The sequence below is a fragment of the Lathyrus oleraceus genome, chromosome 5 (genome assembly GCF_024323335.1).
Source record: "Lathyrus oleraceus cultivar Zhongwan6 chromosome 5, CAAS_Psat_ZW6_1.0, whole genome shotgun sequence".
NCBI lineage: Eukaryota > Viridiplantae > Streptophyta > Magnoliopsida > Fabales > Fabaceae > Lathyrus > Lathyrus oleraceus.
In genome coordinates this window covers 452,156,189-452,168,905 of record NC_066583.1, presented here as the reverse complement: position 1 = coordinate 452,168,905, position 12,717 = coordinate 452,156,189, and the positions used below count along the sequence as shown (strand labels likewise).

The 12,717-nt window shown below is 34.8% G+C and overlaps 1 protein-coding gene across 1 annotated transcript; it reads right to left on the bottom strand.

Annotated features, from left to right (window-relative positions):
• Positions 1-6,994: 6,994 nt before the first annotated feature.
• LOC127082389 (GDSL esterase/lipase At1g74460) lies at positions 6,995-9,078 on the bottom strand. The gene is made up of 5 exons (XM_051022625.1): positions 8,761-9,078; positions 8,480-8,610; positions 8,162-8,401; positions 7,601-7,850; positions 6,995-7,443 (listed from the first exon to the last, which is right to left on the bottom strand). Exons 1-5 carry the CDS (start codon positions 8,996-8,998, stop codon positions 7,193-7,195), a joined length of 1,110 nt encoding a protein of 369 aa, XP_050878582.1. The 5' UTR covers positions 8,999-9,078; the 3' UTR covers positions 6,995-7,192.
• Positions 9,079-12,717: the final 3,639 nt, after the last annotated feature.

Sequence of the window (12,717 nt, the reverse complement as noted above, 5' to 3'; positions counted from 1 at the left end):
GAACCGTCTGACCCTTTTAACCGGTGAAAATTTATTTAAAAAATTAAGGAAACGCTGTATTTTTTCAATAAGTATATTTTGTGCTGGTCATTTTAGTGCGTCCGATTTAATTTTTTGAGTAAATTTCCGCCCAATTTTCATTCATTTTGGATCCCATTATTTTTATTGTTCTAATCAAGATATCATTTGAATAAATTAGAATTAATTAAATAATTAGTTTGAATTTATTTTTATGAATTGATTCTATTTTCAAAATAATTACTAACACTTTATAATTTCCAAAATTTAAAAAAAGTGAAGATAATGAAGCATTTACGTTTGATCATCTACACAATTACACATTGACAGCTAGCGAGTCATAATAGAATTTTTCTCCTTATCCCAACTGGACACGTGGCATGATTGGATTGGAGGGTGAAAATGGTATTCACCCCACTAGAGGACAAAGATGGATCACACTGAGGGAAAAAGAGAATCCAAGGAAAAGGAGGAATTTTCGGACCTCCCTCTCTCTCACCTCACGCAATAAACACTCACCTCACTCACAAACTTCACATTCACTCTCTCTTCTCTCACGACACTCAAAAAAAGAATTTAAAAAGAAAACACTCTCTCTCTCACATGATTCATGACCTGCCTAGCTATCTCCTCACTCATACGCTCACTCTGAAGGAAAAGAAGAAAAGAGAGTAATACTCCTTCTTTCTCATAATAACCCTCTCACTCACCAATAAAAAACAGAAGAAAAAACAAAAAATTGGCTGAGCTTTTTTCCTCTTCTTCTCCACACCACCTTGCGCCGTCACAGCCACAATCGCCACCGCCACAAAACCCTCCGCATCTTCCTCAATTTCAGTTTCTCCTTCCGGCGACACACACCACACTAATCTCTGACCTTCGCTGCTCCACCTCCGCCTCTTAACATCTCGCTCCGTCCACAACCCATCTTCATCATTCACCTCCACCACAAAAACCCACACGCCGGCGGACTCAAACAACCACACAACACACGTCGCTGGCAAAAAACCCTTCTCCAACCGCCGTGATCTAAAGCCGATGAACACCACTGCCGAAAACTCACAACCTCCGTTAAAACTTCTTCATCTGCGAGAAACACCAATAATTTTCCGTCCACCGATCTACTCAATTCCGACACCGCACCACCGTTCCCCTTCTTCCTCACCACAAATTGTTAACTTCGTTCATCTTCTTCTTCTTCCACCGTGCAACTCACAGATGTGACAACAACAATCAAACTCCGTTCATCTCTCTTCCACAAAGCCGCGGATCCACCAAACAACCACTCCTTCAGTTTCAGTCGCCGTTAAACCACCGCCGCGACACAATAACACGTTTGTCACCCTTCGCCGCGAACCGATAACAACAACGCAATTGTCTCTCTCTACACACCCTTAAATCTCGCAGGAAACAACCTCTTCACCGTGTTTTAGATCTAATCTTGGCGCATTCAAAATATCTAGTAACAACGTAATCGATCTCAATAAAGTAGTCCTTGGAATTTTTGGTTGGGTCAATTTGGATCGGGTTTCAGTTGGTATGAGTTCAACAAAATCGACATCCTAAGTCTGCAACAGTAACATTCGATTTTATTGACCATGTTGATTATTGTTCCGACATATAATTTCGATATGCTTTAAAGTTTTCATTTACTACTTTGTTCCTTATCATTTGATCTCTGATGATGTATTAGGTTTATACATAATAGGTTGCTATTTGTTCTGAGATAACAAAGTCAAGCTCATTTTATTTTTCAAACTTTTGATTTATTATTATTATTATTATTTTATTTTTATTTTTTATTTTTAGTATTATATGTTAATGGGTACTTTATTTGTTCTAACTAAGTAGCAGGTGATTTAGTGTTAATCATAATGTTTTGTTAATATTGTTAATGGGTTGAGAAATTGTAATTATATTAATTGCTTGTTGAATATTCTGGTGCATATATAGGTTTCGGCCCAATTATTTTGCTGTGTTACTGATTTAGGTAACTTGTAAATGTTTGTAAATAATGTTTGGTTTGTTGCTATCTAAATTTCATTCCACTTTTGAATTGGATTCTTTATCCACGGATTCAGCAATTTCATGTCGATATGCCGCTAAACTTCAATAAATCAATAGAACATTTTTTCACCGCGTTATGATCTTGCGTATGACATTAATCATGTTGTCATCACGCACAAACCGGTTTATGAGCACATGATAGCCGATTCAAATTCGATTATTTTGTGTTCAATATTGTCACCCATTTAAATTAATTAATTAAGATTCTAATTAAATTAGATAATTTCGTTAATTAATTTTAATTAACTTAATCATTGGATTATGTTAATATTTAATCTAATGATTTGGATAATTACTTTTAATTACCTTAATTAGATATATTAACTGAATTTTAGTCAATTCATTTTGTTATCACAATTTCACGTTATTTCAAGATCAAAACTATTTCATTTCAAAGAAATTCAATTTCATTCGATTCATCATCAATTTGAAACCCTATTAAATCACTAACATCATACAATTCCCAATTCAAAGTTGAGTCCATTTTCAAATACCCTTGTAAGTCGATCGCTTTTAGCATCACCATCAACCTCACATAGCTTACTCTTGGGCTTTCTTACAATGAGACCTATTCGGTTATTGAATAATCGAGTAGATCATCGATTCACTAAATAAAATCCAAATCTATTCACACAAATTTAAAACCTCTCCTCGATTATTTGAATATGAGTTCTCTTCTTCGGTTAGTCAAATGGTCGTCACTTCTATCCATCTAAACACAATTAAATCAATCCATTCTCATAACAATGGAATGAAAAAAAGGAGATGACTTTGAGTCTTCAATTTTTCTCCTCGATTATTTGAATACAAGTTCTCTTACTTGGTTAGTCAAATAATTGTCATTCCTCTACAAACTTCCAAACCCCGATTAAATCAAAACACTATCATAATAAGCTAAATGAAAAGGGAAATGACTTTGAGTTTTCAACTTCTCTCCTCAATTGATTGAATACGAGTTTTCTTACTCGGTTAGTCAAACAATTGTCATTTTTCTGCAAACACATAACTTAATCAAAACATTTTCATAATAAACTATACGAAAAGGGAGATGGTCTCGAGTCTTTGATTCCTTTTCTCAAATGCTTAGATATGAGTTGTCTTACTCAGCCATTCGAGCATTTATCGTCATTCTAAAAACATCAACCATACAAACCTATTTTCATAATCACTCAGATGAAAAAAGAAAGTGGTCTAGAGTCTTTTATTCCCTTTCTCGACTATTAGGATACGAGTTGTCTTACTCGACTATTCGAGTAATCGTCATCCAGTCAAAACACCTTAATCATCATTAAAATCCTTTCACAATTAAGGATGAAAAAGAAATCGGACTAGAGTCTTCTATTCCCTTTCTCGATTATTATGATACGAGTTGTCTTACTCGACTATCCGAGTAATCGTCATCCAATCAAAAATATCTCAACACATCAAACATATCTCTTTTCTTGCCCTTGTGCGATCGAAACCAATCAAAGAAAACATCCAACACATTAATTCAACTTGTCACCCTCGTGTGACCAAAACTCTTTCAAAAAGAACATTGTTAATCCTTTCTAATGCGCACAACAAACTAGTGCTAGAGCCTCCACCGAGAGTAGACAAGACAACGTTTAGCCTTTAGAATACCGACCTACATAGGCGTTCACAAAACAAAACACGCCAATTACTCGTAGGCCCGAACTACGAATGCTCTGATTTCCTTATTGCACCATAAGGATATGTAGGCAGAAGATTGATGTATCTTAGCGAGCACACTAATAAAAAACCTCCCTTTTCTCCCTTCTAAGGTCTTCATCCATATCTATTATCAACTCTAATTACTCGAAGAAAACAAACAACATTCAGCTAACACTCAAATCGCAAAATTGAACTAAAAGGTTCCCGTTGAGTACAACGGACGTGAGGGGTGCTAATACACTCCCGAACCCGAATATGGTTGCAATGAACAGTATTCTGTCTTTTAAAGGTTTTATCGATATTTTCCTATTCCTTCATTGAAATGAATAAAGTTCGGTGGCGACTCTGTTCGAACTAACATTTTTCCGCGTCCATCGCGAGGGATCGCATTTTTTTCGAGGTACGCCAGTCATGCCTCATGGTCTTTATACTCCTTTTCCTATTCCTAAATTTCCCTGGATTGACATTTCCATGGACTTTGTTTTGGGGCTGCCTAGAACAAAGAATGGAAAAGATTCTATTTTTGTGGTTGTGGACATGTTTTTAAAGATGGCACATTTCATTCCATGCAAAAAGGTGGATGATGCTTGTCATGTTGCTGATCTTTTCTTTGAAGAAGTGCTACGCCTTCATGGGCTTCCAAGGAGCATTGTTTCGGATAGGGACTCAAAGTTCCTAAGCCATTTTTGGAGGAATTTATGGGGTAAGGTCGGAACAAAATTTCTATTTTCCACTACTTCTCATTCCTAATTAGATGGACAAACTGAGGTAGTGAATATAACTCTTTCTACTCTTCTTAAGGTTGTTCTTAAAAATAATTTTAAAATGTGGGAAGAATAGAATTTTCTTACAATAGGGTTGTTCATAGCACTAGACAACATTCACCTTTTGATGTTGTGTATGGTTTTAATCTTTTAACACCTCTTTATTTATTATCATTACCTAACACATCTCTTATGAAGCATAAAGATGGCCAAGCTAAGGCTGGATTTGTGAGAAAATTTCATGAGCAAGTTAAAATGCAAATTGAAAAGAAAAATGATTGTTATGCAAAAAGTGCAAACAAAGGGCGAAAGAAAGTTGTTTTTGATCCCGAAGATTGGGTTTGGGTACATATGAGAAAGGAAAGGTTTCCATCACAAAGGAAGTCCAAGCTTCAACCTATGGGAGATGGACCTTTTCAAGTGCTTTCAAGGATCAATAACAATGCCAACAAAATTGAACTTCCATGTGAGTATGGTGTTAGTGCTAGCTTTAATGTTGTTGACTTGTCTCCTTTTGATGTAGGTGATGTAGATTTCAATTCGAGGTTGAATTCTATTCAAGAGAGAGGGGGAATGATGGTGACATAAGCCAACAAGACATAAGTGATTAAATTCAAAGCTTAGGAGGTCATATGACAAGGGCACATGCTAGGAAGGTCAATAGGGAGTTAGTGAAATTCATGATTAATTCAATGGAGGACGAGGACCTAGTTGAAGGAAAGGAGCCCAAGCTTATGTTTATCATCCAAGAACACTACAATGGCGTGAAAATGGGGCATGCTACCTATTTTTAATAGTTTTATTTTAATCATTATGTAATAAAAGTGTAAGCGACCAATTTTGGCCCAAAAACACTAAGTTAGAACTTTTGGTGTGTTTAATCCATTTTAAAGCACCCAAAGCTTTAAGTGGTGTTTATTTGATTAAAGTTCGTGCTAATAAGGTACTGAAGTAAGAGGAGTGCAAAAGTGATCATGAGTATTCAAAAGGAGAGAGAAAGTGGACCTGGTTATAAAAGGAAGGTATTTAAGTGGTGCTGTCAATCATTAAGAGTAATGAAGTGCTATTATTCAGCACTAAAAGTGAGGAAATAAATTTGTAACCATTCAAGCATTACTTGATCCGCCCACACTTATTGTAGCAGACCAAACACTCATTACCATTCATTTTGCAATCTTTTTGTAACAGTTTTGTAATAATTCGGCCTAGACATTATTGTTAGAGTTATTGGTTGAATTTAATGAGTTTCCTTTAAAATTATAATTTACTTTCACGTGACCTACACCTATATAAGGGAGGCACCATTCATGAATAAAAGGACAAATGAATTTTATTTAAAAAAATATCACTTTGAGTGAATTTTATGAGCATTGCTCCTTTGGTTCTGGATTGGACCAAATATCGATCTTATCAAGAAATCAAGTTTCTTGTGGGGATCTACATTTGGCTTATCATCCTTGCTAGCAATAGAAAGGGTGTGGTGCCCCATCTCTATCTTTTCCATCAACTTCTATTCATTTCACGTGTTTTGCGTCAATTCTTCCTGAAAATCATTTTCGTCAAAAGTAATCTATTTTTATACTAAATATTCATTCCTTACAATCACAAGCCTACAAAAAATCGAAATTATAATTGTTATTTTTGTGTGAATCAAAGAAATGGCTAAAATCACAATTTAGAAGCCATCAACATGTGTGTTAGCTTGGGCAACTTCCTCCTTAATAAAGTTCATAGAAGTCTCACTGAACAACTGTCCCGATTATAAAATTGAACTCCATTTTGAACGTCTGATCTCAAACAGTGACCACAACATAAAATAGGTTGCTCTTATGAAAGCAGTTATGTTGTACATCTAAATATCACACCACTAACCCACCTTTGGCTCAAGTGAATATTAGGAGACCCAAAATACCTCAGGGAAATCATGGGAGATCTCAAAGGCAAGCGAATGCGTCAGGGTGTGGGATCGGTGGGCGTTACGGTCGAGCATGTTATTAAATTTCTATCCAACCATCGTGTAATTCTATTTGACGAAATAATATTATAACTTATTTTTTATTAAGTATTTTATTTAATATTATTTAGTGTTAGAATAATTTAAAAAAAAAAACAAAACAATATAATAGTCACTAACTATGGCGCATGTTCCTAAAGGATGCATGCATGCCACAAACCCTCGCACGACACATGAGCATGTGATATAGCCTATGGCGCCTTAGGCCAAAATATGAATGCACGTGCCACAGGCAATGACGCATCTTCCTGGGAACAATTTTTTTTTATTGAAACATAATTACTTTAATATTTTTTAAAATTGGTTAGTTTGATTTTTTTTTTAAAACATGGTTATTTAAAAAAAAATCTCAAAACTAAGCTCATACTCAATCAAATAAAAAAAAATTCATCAAATTTGAGATGTTTACCGAATAAAACAAAAAAATTTCATCAAATTTAGGATGAATTCCGGTACGTATAAGCTTGTACTGTTTCACTTATGTTGCCATCCTTGTGATTTTCCAAAACAATATATGAGAATGACATGATTATCGTGACAATCTTAGACCATAACAAAAAATCAGTATAACTTTTCAAGAAACACATAGATACTTACTTCTATTACAATACAAATTGAATAACAAAAACAATTACAACATAGTATAATTAATCAATTAATCATCTGAAGTAGGAGATGGAGCAAGTTCAGGTGATGGTGAAGATGATTGTGTTTGATCAACACGTTTAAACCCAAATTTCTTGATGAGTTCAGTGGCAATCATTTCGTTAGCCTTGTCTGATGGATGATATTCATCCCAAAAAACATATTTGCTTCTGTCTTTGCATAGTTTTGACGCTGGTATACATGTTAAAGCTGGACGAATCCTCCCAAATGAGCAACATGGCGAGTCTGCGTTTTCAAACCCTAAAAATCAAAATATATTTATCATTAGAGTTTTGTTGTTCAATGTTCCTTTCTGACTCGAGAGTTTAAAGTTGCATGCAAATGATATTTAGTTTCTACTAGAAAAATACATTTACCATTTTTATTATTAAAAACTTTAGTGAAGAAATTTACTTACCATACTTGCTTGGGTTGCTAATCACATTATTAACGACATCATATGCATCTCCAAATCTGTAGCTTGAATTTGGAAGTTGCTTTCCCAAATCATTTACAACCTTGCTTGAAGCTTTGTTAAAATTAAGAGCTAGCTTGTTTGTTTTTTCTTGACAATTCCCAGATGTACTAAGCACTCTTTGAAGAGGAATGCAGCCCATTGGGCCAAGCCCAAACACCATCAGTTGTCTTGCTCCTAGCCCATGCAATACCTAATTATTACAAAAGCAAAATGTAAAAGACTTTTAACTCCTCAAATTGAAGGATCTAAATTGTCTGCAGATCATAGTCGGATACTATCTTTTAATTATGATAAGACCTAACTCAAAGCTCACTTATAAATATATATTCAGACTATATATTAATAGATGTAAAACTCTTAATATTATCATATTTTGAGGTGCACTGAATCTTTTGATTTTATTCTATGATTATGTATTTTTTTTCTCTAATTGCAAGAATGGAAAGTCAGAAATAAGATGATTGAAATGATTGGATTGGATTGGATTAGTTAAATATGAACCTTAAGTTGGTCTTGTAGTGTTCCAACTAAGTAATCCATGAAGGTTTCATCATTGTAAGTCCATGAATCACTATAAAGAGGCATCAAGTAATTATTGATGAAGTCATTGCTACCTAACGCAACAACATAGCGTGCTTCCTGAAAAAACTTCTCTGCCTCCACTTTTCCAATTTTGCTTCTAATTAGTTCTTGTGTCCCCTCAAACAGCTCAATTTGTTTGTAGAGAGAAAATCTTTGAATCTGCAAGACGAATGATTTTAGTGACTTTCTATGGTTACTATAAAGCATAAAAATTAATTAAATATTGTACAATCTTACAAAAAAACTTCCAGTTTCATTCAATATGCCACCACCTCCAGAAGCATAGTTCACTCCATTTTCTAATATAACATCTTCGGTTAATGATGGGTCCAGAAATGCTGGAGGCCTTGGAAGTCCCATGTTGTCACCTAAACAAGTAAATAATATTAGTGCGAAGATACTCCATATAACATAACAATATACCTAATAATAAATATGTATCTGGTGTCTAATATGTATGAGTCTCCGATATGATACAGACACATATGTTGTTGTTGTGTCTTTGATTGAAGATGTACCTATAATATCGGCAACTGTACGACCATTAGAGAATCTGCCATTAGGAAGACCATTTCCCATATCAATACCATACCAAGGCAAACTTGCCTGAGCAAGGCTTTTGGAAAGGTAGATGTTGTTTCCAACATCAGACAGAGAATCTCCAAAAATGAACTGCACCATTTTGCAATCACATCTTTCAAGACCAATTCCTAACATACTAACTGCTATAATAACAATTGCGAAATCAAACTTCATGTTTGTTTCTATGATCTTTTCAAAATAATTTCTAAGTTTCTAGCTACCTCAAACTTGGTCTAATATTTGTAATGTGCAAAAGAGTGAGAGAGAAGAGAAGTAGATTGTTTGATAAACCAACTACTACTTATTCAAACCTACTGCAACTACCCTCTATGTATATTCTGTTGTGAGCTCCACTGTTCAAGTCATTATTTTTATTTATTTTAAAAAAGTAAAAAAAAAAAAATTTAATTGAAGAAAGTAAATAACCGAAATCTATATTTAAATATAGTAAATTTGGTTAGTATTCTACACTTGCAAATTCTTGACAAATATTGGTCGAATATTCAACAAACATGTTGAATATTTTTTGAGTCAATAGTTAGGGTCAGTTCACCTAATTAACTTTTGAGTTAAGCATTCTTAATGTGTATTTGATTCACTTAAAATTAATATACTCCATAACACGATATTTTTTTTCAAAATAACCAATTTTTTCAAAAAAAAAATCAAAAATAACCATTTTTTTAAAAAAATAAATCAAAATAATCAAGTTTGGTAGAGAATGCGTCATATGAATTAGCGCACCCACATACCACTAAGAGGAGGCGCCACTAGCATTGGCGCACATGCATTGGGCCTCATGAGGAGACGTCAATGCTTGTGGCGCCAATGCCTTTGGCGCCTCAGTGACTTTTGCATGGTGGGTGTATGCGCCAATTCATCTGGCGCATACATCCCCCCTATTATTTTTTTATTTTTTTAAATTTTTTTTAGTTATTTAATTTTTAAAACTTTTAAATTTTTTAATATTTATTATTTAATATATAAGAAATAATAATGAAAAATAAAATTCATTAAATATGTAATAATTACTTACATTGGACAGACAAAAAACTAATGACCCGCCCGATTATAACGTCCCCCGATTCCACATCCAGGTGAGTTAGTTTGTCTCCGAGGTCTCCCATGATTTTCTTGAGGTGTTTGTGGTCTTTGGTTGCTGACCTGATCGAGCGATGGCTGGTTGGAAGGTCCGGCAGAAGTTCCAGCGGTATTTGATAGATGTGTCTTCATTTGCTCCCAATATCCTGAGGGGTTCTGGCCAACGACGCTTCCGTAATGGAGTTCGGTGTCCATGTCATCGTAGTTAGGACGTTGGGGTTGGGTGAACTTGCGACGGTATAGTTGCCCAAATTGGGCCATTTAGTCGTTTTGAAAACGAAGCAATGGTTCCTGGGGCGTATTATAGTTAAACAGTGGTTGGGTGTTTATTGATGGGGGGCTACGATGAAGTGACCCATATGAATTATCTGGACTGTAGACGGTTGTGGATGCGAGGTTTGATTCTTGGTTTTGTGTTTGGGTTGGTGGTATGAACGGGGTGCGACGTTGGATGGTTGATTGTTGGGTGGTTGCCATGAACGGGTTGCGATGTTGGGTGTTTGTTTGTTGTGTGTATATGGTCGATTGATATTGTGTGGTTGGTTGTTGGGTTTGGGTGGGTACACATTGGTGTTGGGTGGTGAATTGATGTGGGGCATACGATGACGAAACAAGTTGGTGTGGATCCATCAAATATCGCGGCTCAGATACAAATTGTTGAGTTGTTACAGACCTAAACCTTGCCATATATTATTCAGTGGATCTTGCACCTTGGATGACTGGTTTGTTCAAGATGTGTTATCGTCGATTCCTCCATTGACGACACATGTCTTTTGGAAAGTCTCTCCAGTCAGAATAACCCCACTGTGCATCGACCCTTTTTTGATGTCAATTCCCCAAACACGTGGGAGATTCTGGAATCTGTTGTAGCATTCCAAACTGCAGTTTGACCCGGTCACTTTGGTGCATTTCCACCGTAGTGAATCGCATAATCGGTGTCTTCGCTGTCCAAACTACAACATCGTCATGGTTCACCTCATGATTCAGACGCAGATATGGCCTCCAAACAAACTGTAAAACAATACCAAATGGTTAGATGGAAAATAATTTGAGAAGTATTTTTAAATGAAAATATAGTTCGGTAGGATTATTACATCGTCATGTCCAATGTGGTCCAATAGATTTCGATAGACTACAATAGCGTGTTTCGGACACCTATTATAGTTCATTCCCCTTACTGACCACCTAAGATATTATTTACTGTTAATTATAATAATAAATATAATTAACTAAATGGTGAATGGTAAAGTGTTAGACTTACTTGGTTGCAAACGGGAACACGAATGGCGTTCATTTATCGGGGTGAGCGACGGTATTCTAGACCACCCCAAGCTTGAAGCAAATAAGCTCATGAAAAAAAAGTACATGTATTCTTTTTTGTAGTTCTACACATTGCACTAAATAGATGGGCCAACACAACTGAACCCCAACTATAAGTGTTTACCTTATTAATGTTGCGTAATAAAGGTAAATACGATATATTCACAGAATTACCTGTACTTTCTGGAAACAAAAAGTTACCAAATAAAATCATAATATAACACCAAGCTTTTATTATTTTCTCATACTCGGTTGAATCGTCGGACAATACTATACTGACATAATATTGTTTTAGGTATTTTAAATTTATACCTTGCCCCCTTGCTTGACCGGATGTGTCTTCCTCAATTTCATTGTCTAATAAAGGGGCATCCAATAATTCATTGCATATATTGTTGTCTTGGTTAACTCACCCATTCACTTCCTTTCCGTCTATACGGAGACCCAATAACATGTACATGTCCTCATGTGTGACGGTACACTCACCAATCGGAAGTTGAAATGTGTGGGTCTCGGGTCTCCACTTCTCCAACAAAGCCAGAATGAACTTGTAGTCCACCGAGTACGAAACAATGTTTAGTAGATTTCTAAATCCACATCCTCTAATATATGGTTCTATTAAAGGATCGTGGGGTATATATTCATGTACGCAACATCTAAACCGCTTCGGATCCTAATAACAAAAAAGTAAGAAAATACAATTAGAAGAAGAAATACATACTCAACAAACACACATCTATAAGAAGTATTCCAAAAATAGAAACTAAAAAGAGAGAGATAACAAAGGTATAACACAAAAAAGATATCTATTAGAATTAATCCAAAAATAGAAACTAAAAAGAGAGAGATTACAAAGGTATAACATAAAGAAGATATCTATTAGAAGTAATCCAAAAATAGAAACTAAAAAGAGAGAGATTACAAAGGTATAACACAAAGAAGATATCTATTAGAAGTAATCCAAAAATAGAAACTAAAAAGAGAGAGACAACAAAGGTACAACACAAAAAAGATATCTATTAGAAGTAATCCAAAAATAGAAACTCAAAAGAGAGACATAACAAAAGTATAACACAAAAAAGATATCTATAAGTAGTAATCCAAAAATAGAAACTAAAAAGAGAGAGATTACAAAGGTATAACACAAAGAAGATATGTATTAGAAGTAATGCAAAAATAGAAACTAAAAAGGTAGAGATTACAAAGGTATAACACAAAGAAGATATCTATTGGAAGTAATCCAAAAATAGAAACTAAGAAGAGAGAGACAACAAAGGTATAACACAAAAAATATATCTATTAGAAGTAATCCAAAAATAGAAACTCAAAAGAGAGACATAACAAAAGTATAACACAAAAAAGATATCTATTAGTAGTAATCCAAAAATAGAAATTAAAAGAGAGAGATAACATACAAATGCCGAGATATTCTCGATTGTGCCTCTGTGTTCATCGCCCATAGTCAACAAAGA